At 42.6% G+C, this 26,355-nt stretch overlaps 3 protein-coding genes across 25 annotated transcripts in view; all 3 read right to left on the bottom strand.

Moving 5' to 3' along the window:
- Nucleotides 1-6,835, bottom strand: part of adgb (androglobin) — a 54,090-nt gene extending 47,255 nt beyond the window's left edge. For 9 of the 18 annotated variants that reach the window (XM_054762333.1, XM_054762335.1, XM_054762334.1 and 6 more), the window contains exons 1-5: nt 6,286-6,834; nt 4,586-4,721; nt 4,401-4,493; nt 1,919-1,990; nt 1,616-1,795 (exon numbers count right to left, since the gene is read on the bottom strand). In XM_054762333.1, the coding sequence (XP_054618308.1) occupies nt 1,616-1,795; nt 1,919-1,990; nt 4,401-4,493; nt 4,586-4,721; nt 6,286-6,356 (552 nt within the window). In that variant the 5' untranslated portion in view covers nt 6,357-6,834. Of the gene's footprint in view, nt 1-1,615; nt 1,796-1,918; nt 1,991-4,400; nt 4,494-4,585; nt 4,722-5,769 lie in introns of all 18 variants that reach the window. The other 9 variants (XM_054762342.1, XM_054762346.1, XM_054762351.1 and 6 more) reach the window with 6 other exon arrangements.
- A 469-nt stretch (nt 6,836-7,304) lies between these two features.
- rab32a (RAB32a, member RAS oncogene family) lies at nt 7,305-21,323 on the bottom strand. Its single transcript, XM_054761041.1, has 3 exons — nt 19,929-21,323; nt 10,795-11,072; nt 7,305-8,175 (listed from the first exon to the last, which is right to left on the bottom strand). Exons 1-3 carry the CDS (start codon nt 20,140-20,142, stop codon nt 8,023-8,025), a joined length of 645 nt encoding a protein of 214 aa, XP_054617016.1. The 5' UTR covers nt 20,143-21,323; the 3' UTR covers nt 7,305-8,022.
- Nucleotides 21,324-21,475: 152 nt separating this feature from the next.
- Nucleotides 21,476-26,355, bottom strand: part of grm1a (glutamate receptor, metabotropic 1a) — an 83,326-nt gene continuing 78,446 nt past the window's right edge. For 5 of the 6 annotated variants that reach the window (XM_054761027.1, XM_054761028.1, XM_054761029.1 and 2 more), the window contains one exon: nt 21,476-24,362. In XM_054761027.1, the coding sequence (XP_054617002.1) occupies nt 23,645-24,362 (718 nt within the window). In that variant the 3' untranslated portion in view covers nt 21,476-23,644. The remainder of the gene's footprint in view (nt 24,363-26,355) is intronic. The other variant, XM_054761032.1, reaches the window with a different exon arrangement.

Here is a 26,355-nt window from a genome sequence, read left to right as displayed (position 1 = left end):
GGGCCACAAATGGCACCTGGGTCGCACTTTGGACGGTGAGTGGATTTGCTTTGGACATCCAAGAGGCTTCTTCTTGTGACTCCCCGATTTGAAGGGAAGTAGGATTGAGGAGGAGGATGAGGAAGTAAGAATGCCATGGACAGCGAGAAGAGGACAAAACACGGACCATTAAAGAATAAGACTTTCTTGAAGGAAGGGGGGAGCGGCCGCAAACAATCAAGCAGGGGAGGTTGGGAGGGTTGGGGGGATGGGAGCTTAACGCCATCATAACAACCATCTGTTTGCGTGCCATGGTTGGCGCGGCGACCGCTGACTGCAACCGTGTCATGCTTACTTGTCCATGCAAATGAAAACACTGTTTACTGGTGTTTTCCTGTTGTTTTGCTGTGTCGTACCGAAAACTTTTTTTTTTAAAAAGCCACCACTGAGGGGTGCGGATTGTACATATGCAGTTTGCAATGTAAGCGCAGGTTATATCCTTTAATACTTCTAATGCGTTTCGTTCATGCATGACGTGCTGAATGAGCCCATTTTAGAATTTCATTGATTGGATTAGTCCAGAGTTTCATACTTCCTTCTTGTACGGATGTTTGTGCCACGTAGAAAAGCGCAGCTTTCCAAATTGTATGGTTGCCAGCGTTATTTCATTCGACTCTTATTTGTGAACGTATTAAGACTAACCTGAAAGGAAAACATGTTATTTTAGATGACGCGATTGGTCATGATTTTCTTCATGACTTTTGTCGTCCCTCACGGTTCAAACTTCGCACTTTCACAGGTTTTCAATTATTAATTAATGATCGCCGTTTTGTTGTTGAGTACGACCTATTATTAGTCATAGAAAATGCATATTCAAGCAAATTTTAAGTATTCTTGGGCAAAAGTAAGCATTTTGAAACAAAAAAAAGGCTAAATGAACAAAAATACAAATGTAAGGCATTCAGAAGACATGACCTGGTGCAACGTCTGACTTGTGGGCGCCTGGGAAGGAACGGGGCCTGGGAAGGGATGTGTGTGACATCAGCTAGCTAGAGTTGACTAAGCTAGCTAGCTTAGTTTTATTATTATTAGTTTTAGCTAATTTTTACCAGCAGCGTCTTTGGTTAGTGGTGTGGCACTGAGACTGGCGCGAGTTGTGGCCGACAGCAGCTCCTGTGTGAATGCTCGCTGCACGTGTGTTCTCCCAAGCGATTGAAGTGCATAGTGGGTGAGTCTCTTCTTAACAACAAACAATATTCTACACTGGTCACAAGGTGTCAGTAACGTGTCAGGAAGTAATGCTCACATTGTTTTTATTTTATTTTTTTTTTTTTCCTTAAATCTAAAGGCCCTTACTTGCTAAATGGATTTTGTCTGCCATGGAGACGTGTAAGATACTCTTCTTGTTATATAGATTTAATTTGACTTAATTTGATGTTTTGTTGTTATGCAAATTGAGAGCGGCCTATTTGTGTTATTTCTTACGTCTTAGGTTATGTCGCATGACCTTCTGGAGCGAATGAATGACGCTAACCAAGGTTCCAGTGTATAAACAGAGAAATGCTGCCCCTCTTGCCTCAAGTGAATCTTACAAAATAGAGATTGTGATGCAACGCCTTCAAACGGTGACACTCACCATCCAGAACAGTTTAACAAGGTATTTCCCGTAGCTGTTGTAGAGCGGCACGTGACCTTTCCCCGGCTTGCAAAGCGAGTAGATGTGCTCCCATGGCTTCCAGCCAAATTGGTCCGTAGCTTCAGGGTGGTGAAAGACTTTCCAAACAATATAGATCTCGCTGATGATCCACCTCATCAGCTTGACAGAGGAGGAGAGAGAAAGAGGAGTAATCACAGTGTACTGATACATCATCCCATCAATCAAGAAGGCGCCCAAGTCTCATTCATTTCAATACAATCAAGGGCCATGCTGTGAACTAACCTCGCTGCAAAGCAGATGATGGTTGGGGGACACCAGGTCAAAGGTGAGTGTATTCTCAACAACAGTGGGGACCTTCAAACAAAGCACATACGTGCAAATGAGTCGAGTCACTGCACTGTAACAAAAACAGAACAGCGCAGCAGGTAACCTTTTTAAAGGCGACATGAATATGTGGCCTACTTAACTCTCCCCCAGGGCCCTCAACTGGTCTAACCTCGCCGTGATACTCCCTAGACTCCAATATCCGCAACGAACATTTGACTGCTGCGTTAATAGACTCTACCTTATGACTAATTAAATGTGAATAATTGTGTCACTTGATGGCGAGAGGGATCAGCCAAGGGGTCAAGGGGCGGCTGTGTTTTCCGCAGAGGAGACGACCTTAATGGGTCTCGCGTCGATAAAGAAAGCTTCAGAAATAAGAGAGATGGAAGACAGAGATGATGGCAGCCATAGTGGAGATTGCATCTGCGCAGGCTGAAAGCCAGTGGCCTCCACTCACCGTTTGCAGGAATTTAATTAAATGAGTATTGACATCAGGAGTGAAAAGGCAGATTGTGATCTGGCAATGACTTGTAATAAAAAAAAAAAAAAAAGAAAAAAAAGAAAAAAGCAGGAAGCTTCAAGAAATGTCTCAATCCCGCGTTGAGGGAAGTGCAACTGAGGCGTGTTGCAATTCCAACATCATTAACAGCTTTTCTTTGCCACATTTCACAGCGTAACTTTGATTTTTCAGCAGTTTTTGGAATAAGTGAAAGAGGAACGTGTTCATATGAAATACACTTGTATTTACAACAAAGCTTGATTTTGTAAGGCCTGTCATGCTATTTCAATGAAACAATGGTCAGGAAATTGAGCGTCTGGATCAAATGAAAGTCATTTTAATGCTTTTGGACAGATGTAAACGTACTGCTTTCTAAAGCTAAAATAAAATGACTTTTTACTAGGGGTGACAAGATTTCTTCTTTAGAAAAGGAAAATGTCTTGCGGGGACTAGGCTTGGGACAATCATTCATTATTTCACACAATAAATGAACATGAACTTGATCATTTTGCCTGCCTCCATATATTGCCATGTGCATGCGTGTCTGTTTTCCTCGCCTCCAAACAGGCAGGGAGGGGGTTCATCACAACAGCATGAATGGAGTGAGCCCTTTTGTCCGTCATAAAGTCTCTTTGCCTCGGTGGGTGGAGGCGGGGCCGTTAGCATACACACAGAGTGTAGAAGAGTGCAGCGTAGTAGAAATGTAATAAGTAGATTGCAATATATGTTCAAATCTCGTCTCGTTCTCGTAGACCAATCTTGTGTATCATCTTGCGAGCCGAGTGTCTCGTGAGACCCCCCCCTACTTATTACAGTTTCGTTTTTGTGGTATCTTATAAAAATGAATTTAACTCGGTGGAATTATTTTCTGCCACGACCCCTTTTTCACAACCCCACCCTTAATTGTCAAACTATTGAGAACCTGATAACGTTTATTAAGTTGCACCGCAACTTGAAACAACTTCCAAGCTAGGTTTACTCACGCTGCCCCCGACATTCTCGTAAAATTACGACTTTTTCTTGTTTGAATAAAAATGTATTATTTTAATATTTTGACTTTATTCTTATTTCCTTGTTAATTTTTGGGAATGTGCCACAGGCCAATAAAAAACAAAAACCCAGCAATGTCCCCTAGGCCACACTGTGGACACCCCTACCGGAGACGGACCCAAACAAAGCGTTCGGTGGTTTGGTCTGCTACATATCAGAAAGGACGCAAAAATGCCCATGAGTGTTTTCCAAAGTCAAAGCTGATGTTTTGCTAAAACACACGGACAATAAGTCTGCTTTCATGGATGACTAAGGAAATTAAAACATTGACATTTGAGGAGCTGAAACCAGCAGATATTTACATTTTACGTCCCACGTGACACCATCTGAGAAGCACTGGCTTAACTAGAATGAGCAGATTATGGCGTGTGAATGTGTTTTGTTATATAAATAAATGCATAAATATATAAATAATGGTAATCAAAACATTTAGCTTCAACTCCACTGCCAGCTTTACAGATGCCACATCTTCTCTGCAGGCTGCGTGCGCCGTCTGTGGTCATGTTGTCCACGGCGACGAAACATTGCAAAGGTTTTATGATGATTACATTTTTCATTGGAGCCTTGTGGGAGCTGCTTTTGCATAACGGGCCAACTCTATGAATGCAACCGTGGAAATGACATGTGGCTGCTTACATCAATTATTTGCTTTCAGTCATTCACATCTTGTGACCTCATGCGAGTGTGAGCTTCATTCTACTGGAAAAAGCACTTTCACACTGAGGAAGTTAACATTTCACTCAGTCATGGGACATTAGGAATGGACTGTGTTTGCTTACCTAACGACTACTTCAAATGAATGAATACATTTTATGATGATGAAATGTCACCAACGCAGCTCAAGATGAGAATATAATAAAAAAGCCGATCCAGATATTGGCCGCTTACCGTGTTGATCAGAAAGTCTGTTGGTCGCCTCCAGTAGAACACTTTCAGTGACGGCGGGAGGCTGATTTTTCCCTCTGGATCTTCGAAGTACACCTGTAGACATATGCAGAACACGTCAAACGCTGGAGTAAGGACGTACGGTACAGGATGTGCTTGACTTGAAACAATCTTCTGCTTCAGATTACATTGGGAGTCTTGTTTATTGTCTTTGGATCTTCTGGCTTGCTCGAGTCCCATTTCTCCCTGTAGATGTCCGCGTCACTCCACTCGTGCCACACATCCTCCAGGCTCTCGGAGGCAGTGGCAGCTACAGAACCTGCTCTAAAATTAGGAGAAGTCACATTCTTACATTTTCCACTTGTCCGTACAGTATCTCACAAAAATCCCCTCACATTTCAGCGAGCTTGTTATTAGATCCTCTCAAGGGCAATACGAATGAAAGAACCGCAGAAAAGGACTCCACACTCACAGCCGTTATTGTCTGTCTAGCTGTGAGCACACCCATTTCCCTCAATCAACCGCAGTGCCAGCAGCACTCATGCAGCCTGAGACCACAACGCTTGCTACACGCTATTTAGACGATAGTAGTAGTAGTATGTATTTTCGGACACCCAAGGAGATTGGGTCCACGAGAACGAGATGGGACGAGATTTCAAGATTCATTTAAAAAAAAAAAAAGGTACCGTCGGTCCGGCCGTTTCCATCAGCACCAATACAGAGTTGCGGTACGCGTCCCGAGCTGTCTAGAGTCATTTTCAGTGAATGGTAAACCTATACCGCGGCACAAGCTGTACACGGACTACTCTAAAGTATACACTGTATGTTTTATTTAAACGGTATTGTCCCTTGAGAAGATACACGGGTCATATAAAAAAAAAAAAAAACACTTGCAGAAATGCGAGGACAACGTTGAAGGACACAGTATGTTGCTACAGATTTTCAGCGGTTGTGTTTTTGCCTGAAGCACAACAAGTTAGTATATTTGGCTGTTATCTTATTAATATTATCAGCTTCTAACAACACATTGGGTTAGACATTTGCTATTGAAAACTGCTGAGGAAATCTATCCTACATGTGGAAAGACTCAGTTGGTTCACAATTGGAGACGTCTTTCACAATGCCAATATACATGTTTATCTCAATAGATTAGAATCTCGTGCAAAAGTTCTTTCATTTCAGGAGTTCTATTCAGACTAAGGAACCAATTCAAGACTTTTTGCAGTTCATTAGAGCACGAACCAGTTAACGATACTGAACTTTGTGACAACTTTTCAAACTTCCACACTTAAAATACATAAGAAATCCTTGAAATATTTCACTCTATGTATAGCGAATAATCTACATAGCATACAAACTGATTGAGACGCACCTGAATTGTAATGTTCATCCATCTTGTTTCTTTCCAGTCTAGTTGAAGTTCCCTCAGCTGTTTTCTAATGTATAGCAGGCAGCTAATGCTAATGCTATTGCTAATGCTAATGCTAATGCTAATGCTAACGCTAACTGTACATTAAGCCAAACTCACTCGGTCTGCTCTTCGGATATTTTGCTGGAAGTCTCCCCTTTTTTCTTGAACTTTTCTGTTGGCATTGTGTTTTATGGATGCACAAAACCTTAAACAGTGTCCATCTTCTCTGCTTATGTACAACTTTATCGTACGCTAGCTGTCAAAACAAACTGCACATGCATGAGCGAAAAATGAGGCAATGTCATAAATTCACGAAAGTTACAAGCATTAATTGGTAATTAATTGTACAAATAAATGTAACCGGATAGACTCGTTATGCTGCTTTTAGCTTACACGCCCAGTATTTTAATCAATTTGTCGTCAAGATCAATTGATTGACAAAGCTGTTGAGGCAACTGCTCAAGAAGACAAACTCACTTAGTGTGCTGGTCGGATAAAGACAACTTGCTGGAAGTTGACTCGTTAGCTTTTAAATGTGCCTCTGACATGGCTTGTTAAACTTTAAATCCTTTTTCTAAAAGAAATAGCTAAAATTTAAAATAAAGTTAGTTAACAAAAGGCTGCCACAGGTGCATCGGCTTCCAGCAGCTTCCTTTCTTCCGGTCTCGAACTGGAATGTTTGCAGTGTTGCCACGGCAAAAAAAGGCGTGGTCTTGAGTTCTTACGTCACGTGATGCTACCCTGAAGCTGGCTGGTGTTTTAGCACGAGATTACGCGACATAAACAAAAAATGACGCTCATATATTAAATAAATTGACTTTTAGTGTTTTAGAAGTTATTTTTCGGGTGATTAAAATTGTAGGCCAAGCTTCAAATAGCAATTGCATAATGAAAATTAACCTGCTAGAGTCCAGCATGCTAAAGTCTTCCTTCACTATTATGTTGTATAGAACAAGAGTGTCCAAAGTGCAGCCCGGGGGCCATTTGCAGACCGTGGTAAAATACAGAAATAAAATTAAACCAAAAAAACAAATAAAATTGGAAAAATAGAGCAAAAATATAGATTGTGAAGACAAAGAGCTGAAATATTGATACTATTAACAAAGAACACAATTCTGTCCTGACATATATTTTAAAAAATATTACAAAAAGTATGACATTTTTACTCCCCAAATTACTTTTTTTTTTTTACAAAAAAGTATTTTTTAAACCAAAAATAAAATTTCTTACATTGTTTTTTTTTTCATTTTTTTTCCATATTAAAATAAGTATATATAAAAATATCAAAGTGGCCCTTTGCATCTTTTCATTTTTCAGTATGCTGCCCTCGATGGGAAATTTCATGTCTTTCCTGTCACCAAATGAATCCAATCCCATCATAAAATCATAATTGAAGATGTTAATGCTAGCCTAAAATCCAGCCATTTGCTGTTTTTAAAGATCCTGTATTCAATATAAGACAGGCGTCATAAAAGAACAGACCAAAGCACAGTGAAGAAGATAAATACATTTAATCTGGACAGCATCTCTCTCTTTCTCGCCATAAACCTTAAAAAAAACATTTTTTTTCTGATTCTCAAACATGAAATCTGATGCATTTAAAAACAAATAATAGCTACATTACAGAAATACTGTGTCTGGGCTATTTAGTCAAATGCAGAGAGTAGCAGGCACTCATTTGAAGGCCACTATAGGAGGACGTGCTGTGCTATGGCACAATATGTCAGGACTGCGGAGTGAAGCACTTCCTTGTCAATGCTTAGCTGTGATGTCATATTACACAGCAGTCCAATCCAAGAAATACGTGAGTGCATTTTATTTTTTAAAGCCCAACGCAAAAACACAAACACTCAAAATTGAAGTGTGTCGTCAATACACTTACGCTACTTTATCACAAATAAAAGAAAGAAACAGACTGCTGAGCCCTTGTTGCCAGGTAGAGTCCAGGGCTGAGGAGCCAACTTCAAGTAATTAAGGTTGGGTTCTTTGTTCGTGGTGGAATGAACACACGGTGGTTTGGCGGCATGATGGCGGCTGTCGTACTATTTTGGAAATCGGATATTCTCCTCTAGTGAAGGCTAGTATTAAAAAACAAAAACTAAAAAGGTCAAGCAAGCCTCGGTCCTCCTGTAGTTTCCCAATATTTCCACCCTGGCTTGTGCTGAAAGAGGCTGCGGACTCGTGTGCTGTCGTGCTGGGTGAACGGTGCGAGTGTTAGCAGCAGCCAGGTTTGCTCTCGGCCGCCACGGTCTCCCGGCCGTCCAGTTTGATGCGGTCTCCGTTGCTCTCCTCGTAGGGCAAGCCCTTGTCGTTTGCCAGGATGTTCTCCACCAGGAAGCGTGCCGCCTCGTCCACGTTGATGTTGTCCTGCGGGGAGAAAACAGAAAAGCCTATAAAGGATAAAACAGCTTTGACTATAATGACAGCGGAACGTGCGTTACGTCAACTTCGGGCTTTGCTGTTTTTTTTCCATTTTGGCCGTTGTTTTTTAATTTCTTCATAAATAACAAATACTAAATGTTCTTCTCGTAATATGTTAACTTTATTTCCATAATACTATCACCTAATTTTCCAAAAATGACAACTTTATTTTGTTTTGTTTTGCTTCTCACAATATTCCCAGTAAAAAAACCCAACATATTTTTTGTTCAGTATTTCAACTCTGTGCTGCTAAAATGAGAAATGAATTTGTCTCATAATATTATGAGTTTATTCTCATAAATTTAAGATGTTTTTTTCTCATTATAATATATGACTATTTTCTCTTAATGTTTGGATTTCATTCCTGGAAAATGACAGTTGTTGCCCCCCCAACTATTTCAACTGATGTAATTTATACTATCATGTTATTCTCGTAAAATTACAACTTTTTCTACTTAGAATACAAATTTCTTCTTCTAATATTTTCACGTTATTCCTGTAAAATCAATGCAGATTTTTTTCATCTTTGCCATTGTTTTTTTTCTGTTTTCTTGTTAAATTTTAGTTTTTGAAGGTGGGCCAATACAAAAACAGCTGCGGGCTACCAATGGCCCCTGCGCCGCACTTTGGACACCCCTGCCCTAAACGGCCTACTTTCTTACAAGAAAAATGGATTCGCTTTGCGTCCGTTTTGGTCACAGTCGGACCTTCTGGAACAACTTGATGACGCTAACCAAGGCTCCGCTGTACGAATGCTACGTTATCGCTCATAAATTGCAACAAATCAAATCATTGGGGACTCGCCGAGAAAATACAGTCACTTGTTGCTAGGCAGAATTCATTGTTTGTACCCTGAAGACCAGTGAAAAGAGGGGCATAAGGGAGCCCCGCCCACTTGGCCGTTTGAACATGCAGTCAGAAAGACACTTATAAAAGCAATCTTGTAGTGTAGTGGTTACACACTGTAGCTAGCCTGGGTACAGACCCTAGCCCCCCCAACCCAGTGTTCTCATCATCTGCGCCGCCAGGTTGCTAATGAGCATCTCATGTTGGCTATTTCTCATCTGTCAGGTCGGCATGCTTGCATCTTTACGTGAAGCGCTATGTTTGGACAACAGCTGGGAAATGAGCCTGAGGTCCACTGAGACAAAGTGAAAACAGACATTTTTTTTTGACTGTGTCCTTCACACTGCAGCCAGAAGCTGTCATCCTGTGTGTTGACCAGTTAATGAATATTAATGCCCCCCCCAGCAGCCCCCATCTTACGTCAATCAATGGCAGTTCCGGTAGGGCAAATGTCATCATCAATGGAGTCATATGATCAACTCTCTTTGCAGCATGCAACCTCCTGACTCGAGCTGACTCACATCTCCTCTCCTCATGACAAGAAGCACATGAACGCAACTGAATTCCAGCGGATTCCATTCGCTTTAAAGCAGCGGCTGGACTTCCCTCAGAGACTGTAACGGCGGCACGGCGCGCCCACGCCCCCTTCACATGACGCAGGGCGAAAAGCGTGTTGGAGGGCCTCACTAGCACGCTGCAGGGGGGCCGTAGTACACTGTTACATTACATTTATACATAGTAGTACGTTTGGTACAACAAGAACACACTGAGTAAACTAGCGTCTTCAAGCAATTGGGGTGCAGTACTGGGCTGCAACCAGCAGAGGCGCTGTTAATTCAACTAGTACAGCATGAAGTCAACTATGGGAAGTTACCTCCACGCTTTGGAACTGTTCTCCTCGAACGTGCGTGGGTTTTCTCCGGGTACTCCGGCTTCCTCCCACATTCCAAAACCATGCATGTTAGCTTCATTGGAGACTCTAAATTGTCCACAGGTATGAATGTGAGTGTCTTGTTGCGTCACTCGGTTTTGCTTTTTCGTTCTTGCTTGCTCCCGCACGTTGTTGTTGCCTTTTTCTACTGCTTTTCCTTTTTTCCCCTCATCTTTTTTGACAGTTTTATTGATCACTTTCTTTGCTTTCTTGTCCTTTTTGCAATTTTAGTTGCTTTTGCGTCCCGTGGTTGACAATTTTTTTTGTTGCGCTTTCATCTTTTTCCCCCAAAGTTGCTTTCTCGCTTGACTTTTGTTTTTGCTTCGAGTTTCTTTTGCATCTTATTTTGTAATTTCATCCACTAGTCTTGTCGATGGTCTTCTGTGTCTTTTTGTTTCTTTCTCATCAACAACACTATTTCAGCCAATTATTTGTTTTAAATCCAAGAAACCTTGCTAACCCCAAAGGTGTCACAGTTATCTCCCAGATGACCTTTAACCCTGTTAGGTGTGGGCTGCGGCATCAGTCACTGTCATGTGATATCAAATCGCAGCAGACACGTTCCCACACAGTCTTTTAGCAAACAGGCTGTGAAAAGGTGGCGTTTGGGAGCTTTTAAAAAAAGCCACAGAGCGACACGGAACCGTTTCACAAGCCTTGCATTTTGTCTCCAGGAAAGGAGAAGCTTCCCCCGCGCGGGAGGACTTGTGTCTCCCACGAGGGGAAGTGGAGGCGTCACGCTCTTTCTAACTTGAGCTTCACAGTCCCATTCTACCTCCGTGTCTCACCTTGGCCGAGGTTTCAAACCACCCCAGGAAGCCCGTCTCTTTGCAGAAATTGTCCATGAGGGCCGTGTTGTTGGACCCTTCCTTCTTCTGGTCGCACTTGTTGGCCAGCAGCACGGAGGGGATGGGGCTGCCGTTGGCCAGCTTCACCTTGCTGTCCAGGTCGTGCTTCCACTTGGACACGGCCTCGAACGTGGAGCCCCTCGTCACGTCGAACACCACCAACGCCCCCACGGCCTCCTTGTAGTAGACCCTGGTCATGTTCCCGAAGCGCTCCTGACCTGGAGGAGCACGGAGAAGCATATTTCCATCTCCACTAAGAGGCTTTCAACCATTTTCCCCCTCCTCAGTCCCCAAAAATGACGGCTGTCATGTGACCCACTTTCCCCTAATATGCCGAGGGCCTAATCCAGCCACAGAACGGCAGAAGTAATCCACCGTCATAAGAAGCCTTCTTTTCTATAGGCTGGCGCTGAGAACATCTGAGGTGAGACATCACAATGGAATTAGTGCAGGCATACCAGGTCACGCTAACTCCCAAAACCTTCCAGCAAATTCCGCGCATGAACATTTCCTCCTGCTTTCCTTCATGGCTAATGACCTGCTAACGCAGTGGGGGGGGTGAGGCCTGCCAACACGTACGAATTTCTCATACATGCAGTTTGACTCTTCAATACGCTTGTGTGCCTCACAGCTCTCCATTTGGTGCATTTTCTGCTTTCGAGTTCAGTCTGTACGGTACAAATAAACAAATGGATATCATCACTTGCTCTATAGTATTTCAAATCGCTGATTCGCTACGAGGCGCTGAAAACATGTGTGTCCCCACGGGGGGCATGACAGAAAACAACTGACAACCACTGTGCTCGCCTCCACTATTAGATCACAAATACCTCCAACTGTTCATCATACTGTATACTGTGTGTATCTATACTGTATATATACACTGTATATATACTGTATATATACAGTATTTATACTGTATTGTATATGTACCAAAATTGGCCCATGTTGGGTACTCACGCACGGTTGCCAGCAAACAAAATTTGACCGTGATCCCAATAAAACCGTCACCTGTGATCTGCGCACAAAAAAAATCGGAACGGACAGTTTATAATTTCAACTGACTTGAATATATTTGTGAAAACTACAAATGCTTGGATTACTGTTTGTTTTCTAGCATAGTTACACACACACACACACACACACACACACACACACACACATAAAAAAAAACACATAGCCGATGATTTAACAATGGAAACGTTCCCACTGTCCTACAATGCGAACGGTAGCGTTCCGTACGTCCATCCCAAATTAGCTAACTAACAAATACAATAGAAGTTTTTTCACTGGTGTTGCTGCATGTTGTCAGTTTGAGTCACGACAGAACCGTTTGCCCCGGCTTGCCCGTGCTTGCGGGATTTTCCATGAAACCACAAGTAGTCTGCTAACATACAGAGAAGCATGAAAAACTATAACATTTGTCACTTTTACTTAAGAGGGATTTATTCTGCTTTTCTTGCTGACTTGAGTCCGTTAAAACAAATAAAAATAGTACACTCTGTCTTACAAGGCAAATGGTAGAGTCCCGTATATTGCTATTTTCTAAAAATGTGTTCATTTTCTTTCTTATCATGACAACAAAATGTTTATTTTTTTTTAATCCTCATTAGGCAAATGCTAGTCCCGTCTATTCCTGTTGTCTTAGTTGGGAAGTAGCTTGCTAGCTAACAAATGTACGTACAAACACACATGATGTTTTTGTTTACTTGAGTAATTTCTTGCTGTTTTAGCCACGATTAACAAGTTCCCCCTACCCAAGAATCAAAAATTGTACGATCATCCACTGCAAACCAGAAAATAGCAAGCTAACATGCTAAGCTATGATGCGATGCAATTTTTCTCACTTTTGTTTGTGGAATTTTCTTTTCTTGAGCCGGTAAAACAGTTTGTCGAGATGTAGCTTGTTTGCTAACAAATGTACGTACAAATAAGTGTGATTTCTTCTTTATTGAAGGCATTTCTTGCCGTTTCAGTCACAATAAACTCTTTTTATGTCATCCTAGCAGAGTGAAAACAAACCACAGCAGGCTTGACTGGATATATTCAGCACAAACAGAAATAGACACAAATGTCGAGAATAACAAATCCAACGCAGAGGAAGTGAAACGACAACATAACCAAGCGTACGCCTTTCACTTTGATGCAGGTACTTCCCAACCACGTAAGCGGGCGAGTGAGCTAGCGGCGCAGTGACGCAGAGTCGGTGTTCCAGTGAACAGTCCACTGTGGGGCCTACAGGCCTGATGATAATTGCTCATAATTGGGAGTCTAATTTTAGCCAACACAACCTCAGGTGAATGCACCAGAGACACGACACAGTGGAAGAAAGAGATAGGAAGATTCCATTTCCAGCCCTTGCACGTACGTCTGTACGGTATAGCTGACAAATGGACATTTGAGTCGGTCGGAATTGAATGATTTTGAATGAAAAAACGATTATTTGTTTCTACTGACACCGAATAATCACTTTCACTGCCATTTCTACCTTAGATCACTATTTTTTTTTTTTTTTTACTGATCCCTCGTTCATCGCAGAATTCACCAATGCCGACCTAAGACAACAAATTGCGTCGCTGTTGTTTTGGCAAATTCAAAGGCCCTTCTGCCTCACGCAGCAAAGAAAGGACAAGGAGAGACGACAGAAGTCACTAAAAGTAAGGACATGAGGTAAGCAACAGGACTTTGACATTTAGAAGACAGGCTTAATATCATAAAAATGCCGTACCGCGGCTGGAATGAACGTTCCAAATAAGCTAGCTATTGAAAAGCATGACACGAACCAGCAGCGGTTAAACGAGACCACCAACGTTGGACACGTTAGATTTTGTGACACGTGCTGGTTAACGCTAGATCAGCACTGAGCCCCTTGATCAATATTCAGCCAGTCGTCGTCCTCCGGAGAAGCTCTCGTATTGAGTGATTCTATCGAGTGCTAGCTAGCAGCGGTGGGGGACATCAGTAGGCCAAGGAAGTCGCTAACTTTAAAATCACAACCTAGCCCGTGAGGCGTGACCGCTCACGTAAGCCTGCTGATTACCGTTTAGATGGTGACCACGACCAAATCCTCCGCGGCTTGCGGATTAGGTTTTCATTCCGATGATAAAATTAAGAACCGGGGCGCTAATGTTGTCACTTCCTGTTATCTCAGAGCTGATTGGCTCTTTTGTCAAAGGTTTATGGTAAAGCAGGGACGAGTCACCAAAGGTAGAGTAAACCCTTTAAAAGCATCCAATACTTTGTTGCTTTAATGCGGGGGGGGGGGGGGGGGGGGGGGGGGGGGGGGGGGGGGGGGGGGGGGGGGGGGGGCGGCACATTGACCTTACGGTTGACTTACAACCGTAAGGTCACCTCCTCAATTTGATGTCATCAAAATATTGCATAACTAATTTTAAATGGCGTTTCAAGACAAAAATAATGGATGGATGGATGGATGGATGGATGGATGGATGGACGGATGGATAAATCTGCTGTCCAAATTGACAGAACAACTTTTCTGATGAGGTTTTTTTTTTTTTTTTACTATAAATGTTTTTAAAGTAAAAATATATATAAATGATAGGAATTAAATTCACATATAAACTTTTTTTTAAAGTCATATAAAAAGTGTATTTATTTTTTTATGTTTTTAAAAAGTAAAAATGTAGATAAATGATGGACATAAAATTAATATCTACAAATATTTAAAAAAAACACTACAAATTAATAGAATAAAAATAAGTGACAGATTTTTAGTTTTACTATAAATATATACTAAAATAGAAATTGATTTAAAAAATGTATACAAAATATATACAAATGTACATGAATAATAGTCATAAAATTAATATATACAAATATTACTTTAAAATACTAAAAACAATAAAAAAAATAAGCGTCTTTAATTTTGTAATATTTCATTGCTATCCATCCTCACTAGGGTCGCGGGTACGCTGGAGCCTATCCCAGCTGACTTGGGGTTGGACTGGTCGCCAGCCAATCACAGGGCACATGCAGACAAACAACCATTCGCTCTCGCATTTTAGAGTCGCCAGTTAACCTAACGTGCATGTTTTGTTTGGAATGTGGGAGGAAACCCAAGCACGCACGGGGAGAACGTGCAAACTCCACACGGAGACTCTTAAGATTCAAACCCATATCTCCTGACTGCATGGCCAAAATGCTAACCACTAGGCGGCCCGTTTTACTACTATACATACTACGAAATAAATACAAAATGTACATAAACAATAGTAATCCATTTTAAATACTGTGTATATATATAAACATATATATATTTTTTTTTAAATAATACTAAAAATAATATAAGAAAATAATAAGAAAATAAGTGTCTTTGTGATTATTGTGAAGCATTATTTCCAGGCTTTCGAGGGCCACATAAAACAATATGGCAGCCCGAATCTGGCCCCGGAGCCTTGAGTTGATCACCCGTGCTTTGACGCATGATTGTTGAATGCAAAAGGAGCTAGCTAGCTAGCAGGACAACACAAAAAAATGATTTCTCTGCTATTTTGAATTCAAATCCAGACAACATGTACTTTATTTGTATTTTCCTTCCAATCTTACGTTATTCTCTATCAGCTAGGAATTAGCCTGCTGGCTAACAATTAGTTTCCATCATTTGAGTCGCTACCGAATGAACTGTGAACCAGGAAGTAACCTGCTAGCTAACAAAGATGATTTGGTTAACAGTGGAGCCTTGGCGCACACAGTTGACGCGTTGTTCGCGGCCCGAATGAGGACAAATAAAGTTCTGTCAGCTAAGAGCAGTAACGAGCGTCATATGCCAGGTAACTCAATAAAGCAGGAAAGGATTCAAGCAGCGTGAGCAACAACAGTGTCCGTGCGCTGCAGCGCTCCACACGCACTACAATACACAACACATGTTGTACAAACACTACAGTACATGTCTTCACGTAGTACGTGTGGGGGTGAGATTATCCGTACTGCAGGCAACAAGTCTACTTCCCTCTACGCTAGTCCGTTTTGCAATTCTGCGTTGCCATGGAAACTGTCCAAGCCAGACACGGCAGTGCAGCAACAGCGGCGCTCTGTCTGTTGTTGGGCGCCTGCGAGGGCTCCAATACTAAAATAAATAATAATAAAGTCATGGCGGTACTCCTCCCCACACATGACCGACCACGTGAGTTCACTGCAGATTAGCTCTTCTTCCGCGCTTACCTTCAGCGGAACCATCCGAGGAGTACACGATAGCCTCCACTGCAGCGATTTAAAGCCACAGTACGGCAGAATGTCATAAAAAGTGTTTTAGATTGTCTTACACAGATGACGGATCTCTACATGACAGGGTCTCTGCGGTTTTTAAGGAACTACTGACAAAAACGGCAGTCAAAGATCCTCTATGTGACAGGAGAGGAGTGCTCTGAGGTTGTTAAGAAGCTACTGCAGAAACACTAGTGAAAGATCGTCTGTGTGACAGGAGTGCTCTGCTGTTTTTGAGCACCTCCACACAAAAACACTAGTCTAGGAGTACATGGGAGGAGCAATCTGCTGTTTTTAAGAACCTCAGTATGATGGGAGTGCTCCACTGTTCTTGAGAATCCACTGCAAAAATACTTCTCAAAGATCTTGCATAAGACAAGAAGGTTCTGTTGTTTTTAAGAACCGATTGCAAAAAAGCTAGACAAAGAGCTGCTAGAAGACAAGAGCATTCTTTTGTTTTTACGAACCTAGTGCAATAATGTTGGTCAAAGATCCTCTATACGATGAGGGAGTGGTGCTGTTCTTGAGAATCTACTGCGAAAACACTTTTCAAAGATCCTTTATGCAACAGGCACAATCTGCTGTTTTTAAGGACCAGCTGCAAATACATTCGTCAAAGATCCTCTATAAGACAAGCGCCTTCTGCTGTTTTTAAGAACCGAGTGCAATAATGTGAGGCGAAGATCTTCTATATAACAGGAGCGCTCTGCTGTTGTTGATAATCTACTGCAAAAACTCTACTCAAAGGTCCTTTACATGACAGGAGCACTCTGCTGTTTTTAAGAACCAGCTTCAAAAAACACTCGTCAAAGATTCTCGATAAGACAAGAGCATTCTGCTCTTTTTAAAAACCCCTTGCAATAATTCTAGTCAAAGATCCTCTCTGTAACAGGGGTGCTCTGCTGTTGTTGAGCATCCACTGTAAAAGCAAAGACAGGAAGTGTGACAGAAGCATGCTGCTGATTTTCAAGACCAGCACCAATAATGCTCGTCAAAGATTCTCTATTAGACAAGAACATTCTGCTGTGTTAAAGAAGCTATTGCAATAATGCTCGTCAAAGATTCTCTATATAACATCAGTCTGTTGTTCTCCAAAGTCTACTGCAAAAACACTACTCAAAGATCTTTTATGTGACGGGAGCGCTCTGCTGCTCTGGAAGAATTGCAAACGCGTTGGTCAAAGATCCTCTGTACGAGAGGGGTGCTCTGCTGTTTTTAAACACCTGCCGCAAAAATCTCTAGATGACAGGCGCAATCTGCTGTTTTTAAGGACCCGCTGCAAAAATCCCGGTCCAAGGTTCTCTACTAGACTAGAGTGTTCTGTTGTTTTTAAGAACCTATTGCAATAATGCTGGTCAAAGATCCTTTGTACGACAGAAGCGCTGCGCTGTCTTTAAGTACCTACTGCAAAACACTGCTCAAAGATCCTTTGTATGCCAGAAGTGTTGTGCTGTCTTCAGGTCCTGATGCATAAACGCTAGTCTACGCTCTGCAATAATGTTAGTCGCCGGGTGTGGTCTGATGTCGTCCATGTGTTGCGTTTGGCCCCGGGGCCGGCAGTTGAATGTAGTACGGAGTAATGAGGGGACGTGAGTGGAGATGCTGCAGCTCGTTATCGGTGCCTGAGGACAGTGAGCTTAAAGTACGCTAAGTAAGAGGTCGGGTGTGAAAGAGTGCAAAGTGGAGGTGAGCATGAGGCTATTTAAAGGTGTAGAAAAAGAAAGGAGACGGTATTATCATCAGTTGTCTTCTACCAGCGCTAATCGTCTTTCCACTTGGGGAGGAATGATAGTAATCGGCCTCAAGCCTCCAAATCTCACGCCTCCTTTTTTCCACACACACACACACACACACACACACACACACACACACACACACACACACACACACACACACACACACACACACACAAGCGCTGCTCTGGCTTGGATTAGCTGCAGTCCACAGACAGCATCCTTATTGAGACGATAGAACGCTAGTTTAGCTGGCGGAAAAGGCCGTACCAGTCGGCACGTATGAGAAAGCATTGTAACGCGGGGCTATTCGAAGAGATATCAATAATATTAGCTGTGAAATGAATGAAATTCATTTTGGCCTCTTTTCCGACCAAATATTTTAGCATATGCGGCCCCGGCTGGGAAACGTCTGGACACCCCTGGTGGTGCTCCTGGTCCTTCATAAGCCAAAAACTACAGGAGAGTAAAACCACAGCAAGAAATGTTGCTGGAATTTCATCACGTAAAAGTGGTGGAATATTCCAACATACTTGAGCCCCCCCCTCCTTTGCACCTAGCATTAGTTGCCATGGTGATACGCAACGCTGCGATCGGAACCAACATTGTGACTTTAGCAAACAACGCACAAGGAATATCTCTCTGCTTAGCTTGCAAAATCAATATCATCCTTTCTTTTAAACACTCATGATGTGCTCCATTCTTCAACGGTTGTGTCCTCACGGTGAACACATGACGTCAAGTCTTTCAAGTGACATCTTGCGGACCCAATCAAGGGGGGAGTTGGGTTCCAGTAAAAAACAAGCGTATCTTGTTGACAAATCCAGGACAATGCGGTAAATGCGGTGTTCAAATGCGGCGCATGCTGTTAAATGTATTCACACGCACGCACACAAGCAGCTCTCTATCAGGGGGAAAGAAGCCATTTGGTTCCTCACATGGGAGCTCACATGCTTTACTGGCAAGTGCTTTCAGCAGAAAAATACAATCAAACAAACATCAAGTTGTAAAATATATCATATTTTGTGAAATATTCATGGGATATAATGATCATAAGAAATACGTTGAAAAAAACGTCAAAACGCATTCATTATGAATTTCCCTGTAAAGGCAGATTGTTGTGACATGATGGTGCATTCATGGTCCATCCCGTGACACACACGCTACCTTTGTACAGCACTAGTAAGCTGACATGGTAAGCTTTACACTAAAAAACTACAACTTGGCGTGTCCACTTCCACAGTGTCACCCTCAAATGTTTACAGTGTGTGTGTGTGTGTGTGTGTGTGTATGACAAACAATAGCTGTTTGAGTAGGATAACTTTATATTTACACGTCTGTCTCACAACTACTACAGCCTTGCTTACTCAAGCTGTTGGAATGTACGCGCTGGGAAGTGCGGCAAAGAATCAATAAATATGTTCAATAACACGACAAGTACAGTAGTCAGTCATGTAGTTTACTAGCAAGGTTGAGGAGTAGTTTCATATCAAGGTTGAAGAAGAGTTAGTCATGGAATGGAATGCCAACATTGAAGAGTAGCTAGTCATGTAGTTGACTATTAATGTCAAACAGCAGCTAGTTAGTCATGTAGATATTATGACGCTTGAAGACATGTTAGTCATGTAGTTTTTCATCTGCTCTACAACTTCAGCCCTAAAGTAGTTTTTTTTTAGTTTTGCTAGCAGTTCACTTGCGTGAAGATTAGAAACATTACAAGAATGAGACGTGTGAGGCGTGTCTGTGACGTGAGTCCTTACACAACAAATGACTCCTTGGTCATTTCGCTGTGTTTTCACTTCTTTTTACACTTTTCCAACTCCATTTTGGATGGTGAGCGTTTGACACTGGAACAGACTATGTGTTATTCCCAATGGGAGAGCCGTCACGGTGAAGTGCATGAGAAAGTACGTACTTTGTAGTAGGGATGTGTGATGCAGGAGGGGTGATTCGGCTGCTTGAGTGGATAATAACAACGTGACCTACATTCCACTGACAATTATGAGCTGCAGTGACCATAAAGTGGAAAACTGGACACCCAACATGGTGGACTGACTACAAATAAATACACAATAAACCTCTTTTTAAACGTTCCTCCTCAAATAAGTGAATTCTTACCCGCGATGTCCCACAGTTGCAAGCGAACCAGCGTCTTGCTGTCCCAGTTGATGACTTTGAGGGCGAAGTCGACGCCGATGGTGGCGCGGTAGTGTTGGGAGAAAAGCTGGTGCACGTAGCGCTTGATGATGCTGGTCTTCCCCACGCCCAGCTCGCCGATCACCAGAACCTTGAACAAGTACTCCTTGCACTCCGACACCGAACCTCCGGCCATGATGACGACCTACGGACAACTTGTGTGTTGTGTGTTTGTGTTGTTTAGATTAGCTGACAAACTTGTATCATGAGGACGGAGGAGGCTTTCCTCCGGTCTGCGCGCGCGCACACACGCACACACGCACACACACACACACACACAGAAAGAACGAGAGAAAGAAGGAAGGAGGCTGTAAAGGACCGAGCAAGTCTACATCTGGTCCACATGCAACTCATTACATTGCTGCTTCCTTCTCCTCCGCCTCCTCCTCCTCCTCTTGCACGCACGGTCACAGGACCCGGAAATGTCAGAGAGAACCCCCACCCCCCTTCTCTCTACTTTCATGACATGTTTCATTTCATAAAACCATACAACACGACACAACATCTACACCTACACACACACACACACATTTCACGTCAAGAGAGGAGGCTAGCTAGTCGGTCGTGTAGCTTCACGTGAAAGGTGAAGAGTAGTTTAGCGTGAGGGCTGAAGACTACGTTAGTCGGTCATGTAGTGTCATGTCAAAGACGAACGCTAGTTAGTCGTGTAGTTTCATGTCAGAGTTGAAGCGTAGTTAGTCAAGAGTAATTCGTTTAATGTCAAGGCTGGAGACTAGTTAATCATGACGGCTAGTTAGTCAACTAGTTAATGTAGTGTCAAAGTTGAAAAGTAGTTAGTTGGTCATTTAGTTTAATCTCAAGGTTGGAGGCCAGTTAGTCAAGAGTAATTTGTTTAATGTCAAGGTCAGAAATTAGTTAGTCATGATGACTAGTTAGTTTGTCATGTAGTTTAACGTCAACGTTGAATAGTAGTTAGTTTGTCATGTAGTTTAATGTCAAAGCTGAAGAGTAGTTAGTCATGTTGTTGAACATAAGGTTTGAATAATAGATTAGTTAGTCATGTAGTTTCATGTCAGAATTCAACAGTAGTTAGCTGGTCATTCAGTTTAAAGTCAAGGCTGGAGACGAGTTAATTAGTCATCTAGTTTCATGTCCAAGTTGAACAGTAATTAGCTGCTCATGTCATTTAATGTCATAGTTGAATAGTAGTTAGTTAGTCATGTAGTAGTAGTAGTAGTTAGTCATAAGGTTTAACCTTAGGTTTGAATAATAGCTTAGTTAGTCATCATGTTTAATGTCATGTAGTTTCACGTGAAGAATAGGTAAGTCATGTATTCATGATCAAGGTTGGAGAGTAGTTGGTCATGTAGTAAAAAAGGCCAGAGTAAGTAAGTAAAACACATATTATTGACAACATTGTGTATTGGTGTCTTTGTCGTTCCTCATATTGCATCAGTGCATGGGTGTACCTAATCAAGTGTCCAATGACGAGCCAACGGAAGCTGAGGGACTTTTCAGTATAAACTGTTTTTATTGGACTGAAACATAAAGGCCTGTTTCTTTCTATGGTTCAACATGGCGGCACCCTGTTGTTACTTTTTATTATTATTATTTGATTTTTTTACATCGGATAGAAATCATTGAACAAAATCCACTATGATAAACATTTGTAAATCCAATACACTGGCACTATGTACTGTATATAGCCTTATACTTGGAAATAATGTGCATTCTTATTGAGAAAAGTAGAAGAAGTAAATATATGTCATTACAAGAAGCAACTAGTCATTGGTTACTTGTACAAGTTAGCTTGAAGGTTAGCCCCTCCAAAAAAGCAAACACAAGACAAATTGTATAAACTTTGTGTGTGTGTGTGTTTTTTGGACTGTCGACATTCTAAATATAGAAACATTTATCCGTATTACAAACATACCACCTGTGTGAAAAAACAAGAGATGGTTTAACAGTATTACAAAGTACAAGTACTGTGTTTGTTCTTTTTTGTGTTTTTTTCTCTCCTTTTTTTTGCGTTGCAATGACACAGCAGAAAAGATGAGGAAAATACCCCCAAAGCATCTTTTGTGGTGCTGTGCTCGTGTACCAATACGTTGGATTTGACACATCTAGTCCACATACGGCACGGCGCCCCCGAAAGACGCCAAGCAACACGGCAACACTAGCATTCAACCGGCATACTTTTTTCTTTAACGTGAAATCATCGCTTTGTATTTCGATTGTTATGAGGCATCTAGCGTGACGTCTGCGAATAAAAAACGCAAAAAAAAACAGGTAAAGATGCCCTCCTGACTGGCTTGTGCTGCTTTCATTCATATATATACTGTATATGTATACATACATACACACACACATACTGTATATATGGGTTTTTTGCAATTATGGTAGACCTTTAAGAGGGTTTCCACTTCCATTTTTACCCAGTGATTCTCTTTGTTTATATTTTTTAACAGCAAGGTGCAAAAGTCCTAGGCCACCATTAGATGTGTGTTTTTTAGCAATGCTACAATGACCATATTTCCTCAAATAGCGGCCTCTGCTCTGATACAGTAGATGCCGTACCTCAATTGATCGCTGCATGCCAAAATGCCTCACAATACCTTATACATGTTTGTATTACATTCATTATATAAAATAATGATAAGCAATTTAGTTATTTTTCTTTAATGTATTTATGAATCGTCCCACAAAGATATATACATTACAATAAATCTATATTTTTTCTTATTTATTATTTTTTTGTTATTTACAACTATTTAAAAAATGTTTTCCCTCTGAATAACAAACGCCTTCCCCGTAATAGATGCTTGGTACTCTCTGCAGTTGAGCAAGTAAAAGCCTGCAGCCACTGTATAGTATAATATGATAACTACACTGTGAAAGAGTGAAAATAAAAAGTTTTCCTCCATCAATATCAAATGCCTTACCCTTAATAGGCGCCTGGTACTCTCTGCAGTTGAGCAACTACTGTAAATGCAGAGAGTCACGTGACAATTGGACTGTGAAAGAGCGAAAATAAAAATGTTCCTCCTGAATACTGAATGTCTTACCCTTAACAAACATACCTTACCCTTAATAGACGCCTGCTACTCTCTGCGGTTGAGCAACTAAATGCCTGCAGTCACTATGTAAGGAAATATGACAACTCAAGTGTGAAAGAGTGGGGAGGAAAAGGTTATTCCTCCCGAATATCAAATGCCTTACCCTTAATAGACGCCTGGTACTCTCTGCAGTTGAGTGAATAAATGAGCGGCGCCATGCTATGAGGAAATGTGATAGTCCGACTGTGAAAGAGTGACAAGTGCTGTGATTGTTAGCTCGCAGGCTACAGTGGTTAGCATGCTGATAGCACACAAACGTGCGCCTTCAGCCAGGTGGCCAGTAAATTGAAAAGGACTTACATGTTGTGAAAGTGGTTGGATGAGTCGTCTGCGTGGCACAACCCACTAGTTTGACCCTGCTGTGATGGAGGTCATGGAAAAACAGGAGCTAGTGGTGACCTAATACTTTTGCACGATGCTGCATGAGAGCTGCTGATGTTTGTTTGGCACTGATGTTGTCGTGTGTGCTGACTTTTATTGGAGCCCTAACTGGAAACACAAGCAAGCAAAACATGACAGAAGAAGAAGTAAGAAAAGCTCGTCAAATGGAAAGTGTGCTTCTCACAGTGTTGAGGAGCTGTGTGCCAAGTCCCGGAGGATGTTGGCGGTGTGGGGACCCCCGAGCATGGACTCCACGGTGGGGGACCCGGGGACGGACTCCTCTGAACACACCGAATCTCTGAAGGGGGACGGTGGGGACAGAGCAAGGGTGTCCTCCAAAGTTGGCTTTGTGTTGTGGGGTACGCCCCCGCCCCCTTCCTCCTTGGCGTCGTAAATGTATTCGTGTAAAAGGTCCAGCTCCTCTTCGTGGGGCTCCTCAAACAGCCGCCCTTTTGGGGCCAAAGGAAGCTGTGTTGATCTCAAAGGCTCATTGACGAGCTCCCGAGGGGGGCGGTCAATGCGTGCAGGGACGTGGGAGCAGTGTGTTTCCACCAGGGGCCCCTGAGCGCGGGGGGGCAGGTAGGAAGCTGGCCCTTGCGCCCCTTCTTCGAGGCCAGCATAGAGGGTGCGCCCCTTGTCGTCTTCCTCCACGGGATCGGGCGGGGGCCTTGCGTGTGGCGCTTCTTGAGGGGGGTGAGGGTCTGTGCCAAGGTCGCGGGCGGAGGGCTCACAACTGTGGGGGTCGGGGGTGTTAGTTAGGGGCCTGATGACCGCCGTCTGATTCAAGCCGGCTTCCTGTTTCCTCACATGCACAGACAGTCTGTGCCACACATTCCCTCCCCTCGGAGGAGGGTGTCTTGCACCTGATTCAGACCATGACACAGACTTGCCATTAGAACTACGAACGAGACAAAGACTCAAGTTACCATCTGGGGAAAGGCGGGCACACGTCCAAAAGCAGAGAAAGCAGCAGCAAGGCGACATGAGCACGCACACGCCACTTGACATTTAGCAGCTCTGACCTGCACACGCGTGATGATTCATAATGTGCTGCGTTACATGGCAGCATTATGATCTTCCCATTGCCTTCATAAACACCAGCATGTGGCTCATTACCAGTGGACGCATGCACTGCGCTAAATAAACTAACTAGTGCCCCCGGTGGTGGCAGCGGCAGCGGCCTGAGGACGCCACAGGGCGTTTTAGTGCACAATGTTCTTGGAGTGGCGCTAATGTGATTAGTTGGGGGAGGGCAGAGGGCGTTCATGCTGAGAAAAGTTAAATATGAGGTTAATTCAGGTTAAACCAAAAGCAAGGGGGGGCGGGGGTGTGGTGGTGGTGGTGGGGGTGTTCCATCTCCTTCTTGGAGGGCCGCAGTGTCAACCACATTTAGCCAGCAGCAAAACACAAAGTAAGGCAAAGGTCGTTTTAGCCATTACAGTTATTGGTAGAAAGTAGCAAACTAGCTAGCACTGTGAAACCTGTCATGCCGGTTGGAAATAATAGAAATTATCTGTTCCAGGGTCAAACTGGGGGAAATATTAACATTCATAAGTCATACTAGCGTACAAGAAGTTAACGACTGTTTACATTAGAATGCGAAAACACCAAAGTGCTCAGTGTTAACTTGAACACTCGTGGAGTAGTTCGTCACAGGCGCCTCTCATGTTTTTAAACATTCTTAAGAGTGTAAAAACACCAAAAAGGTGACCAACTCGTTATATTGGAATGTGAAAGCACTCAGTATGAACTTGAACAACAAAGGCAAAGCGCCAAAGTGGTTCGCACTGAAGATGCGCCCGGCTCATCTCATTTTTAACCTTTTTAAAAGTGTAAAAAGAAGTGCACTTCTGTTGGTGTTCGAATGCGGAAACGCCAAAGCACCCGCAATTAGCTTTAACAATGATGGCGCTGTGCAAAGCGGGCTCGTGTCAAAGATGCGTCTCACATTCTTAAACGTGTAAAAAGAAGCTAACGACTGTTTATATTACTTGTTGTTGATGTAACTTTAACAACAGCGGCGTAGTGCCAAGGTGGTCCGCATCAATGGTTTGCCTCATTCCTCTCATTTCCTAGCACTCTTAAAGTGTAAAAAGAAGTTAGCTAGTGTCAACATTACAATGATAGGCTGGTATGTACCACAGACACTCCTTTACTCCTTTACGACCTTGAAAAGCGCTCCACAAATAAAATGTATGATTTAATTATTATTTACGAGTGTGACCTCCGTGTGTAAAGGGCCATGAGATGACTGCTGTTGTGATTTGGCGCTATATAAATCATTTGAATTGACGCCGGGGCACTCAGTACCCACTTTAACAACGCCGGCGTGATGCAAAGGTGGTCCACATCGATGATTTGCCTCATTCCTCTCATTTTTTAGCACTCTTTAAAGTGTAAAAAGAAGTTAGCTAGTGTTACTATTACGAAGCAAAAACACTCGGTATCAACTTTCACAAGTGCGAAGGTGGTTCATGCCAGAGGTGTGCATCACACCTGTCATTTTTAGCATTTTCAAAAGTGTAAAAAGAAGTGAACTACTGTTTATATTAGAATGTGGAAAGACCAAAGCACTCGGTACGCTTTAACAACAAAGGCGTTGTGCGAAGGTGGTTCACGTTGAGGATGCGCCTAAAAAATGTAAAAGCGACATAACGCCGAAAACGATCTTAACTGTGACAACAAAATTTAGATGCCATTCCTGAGGCAGTTCCAGCTTTTCCCCAAAAGGCAAAGAAAAAGCAAAGCCTGTGAACGTGAACGGACCGCTCGCTGAGCGGCGCTCTCGAGAGGAGCGCTGACGCCACGTTTGACGGTGGGCCATCTTTTGTGATAGGCGCTGCCGAGGAAAAGCCAGAGAAAAAGCAAAACGCACAACAAACAAATCATGG

The sequence above is a fragment of the Dunckerocampus dactyliophorus genome, chromosome 19, assembly GCF_027744805.1.
Source record: "Dunckerocampus dactyliophorus isolate RoL2022-P2 chromosome 19, RoL_Ddac_1.1, whole genome shotgun sequence".
In the NCBI taxonomy this organism is placed as follows: domain Eukaryota; kingdom Metazoa; phylum Chordata; class Actinopteri; order Syngnathiformes; family Syngnathidae; genus Dunckerocampus; species Dunckerocampus dactyliophorus.
Note: the sequence above shows the minus strand (reverse complement) of the source record. Positions and strands in the feature narration are given on the sequence as shown.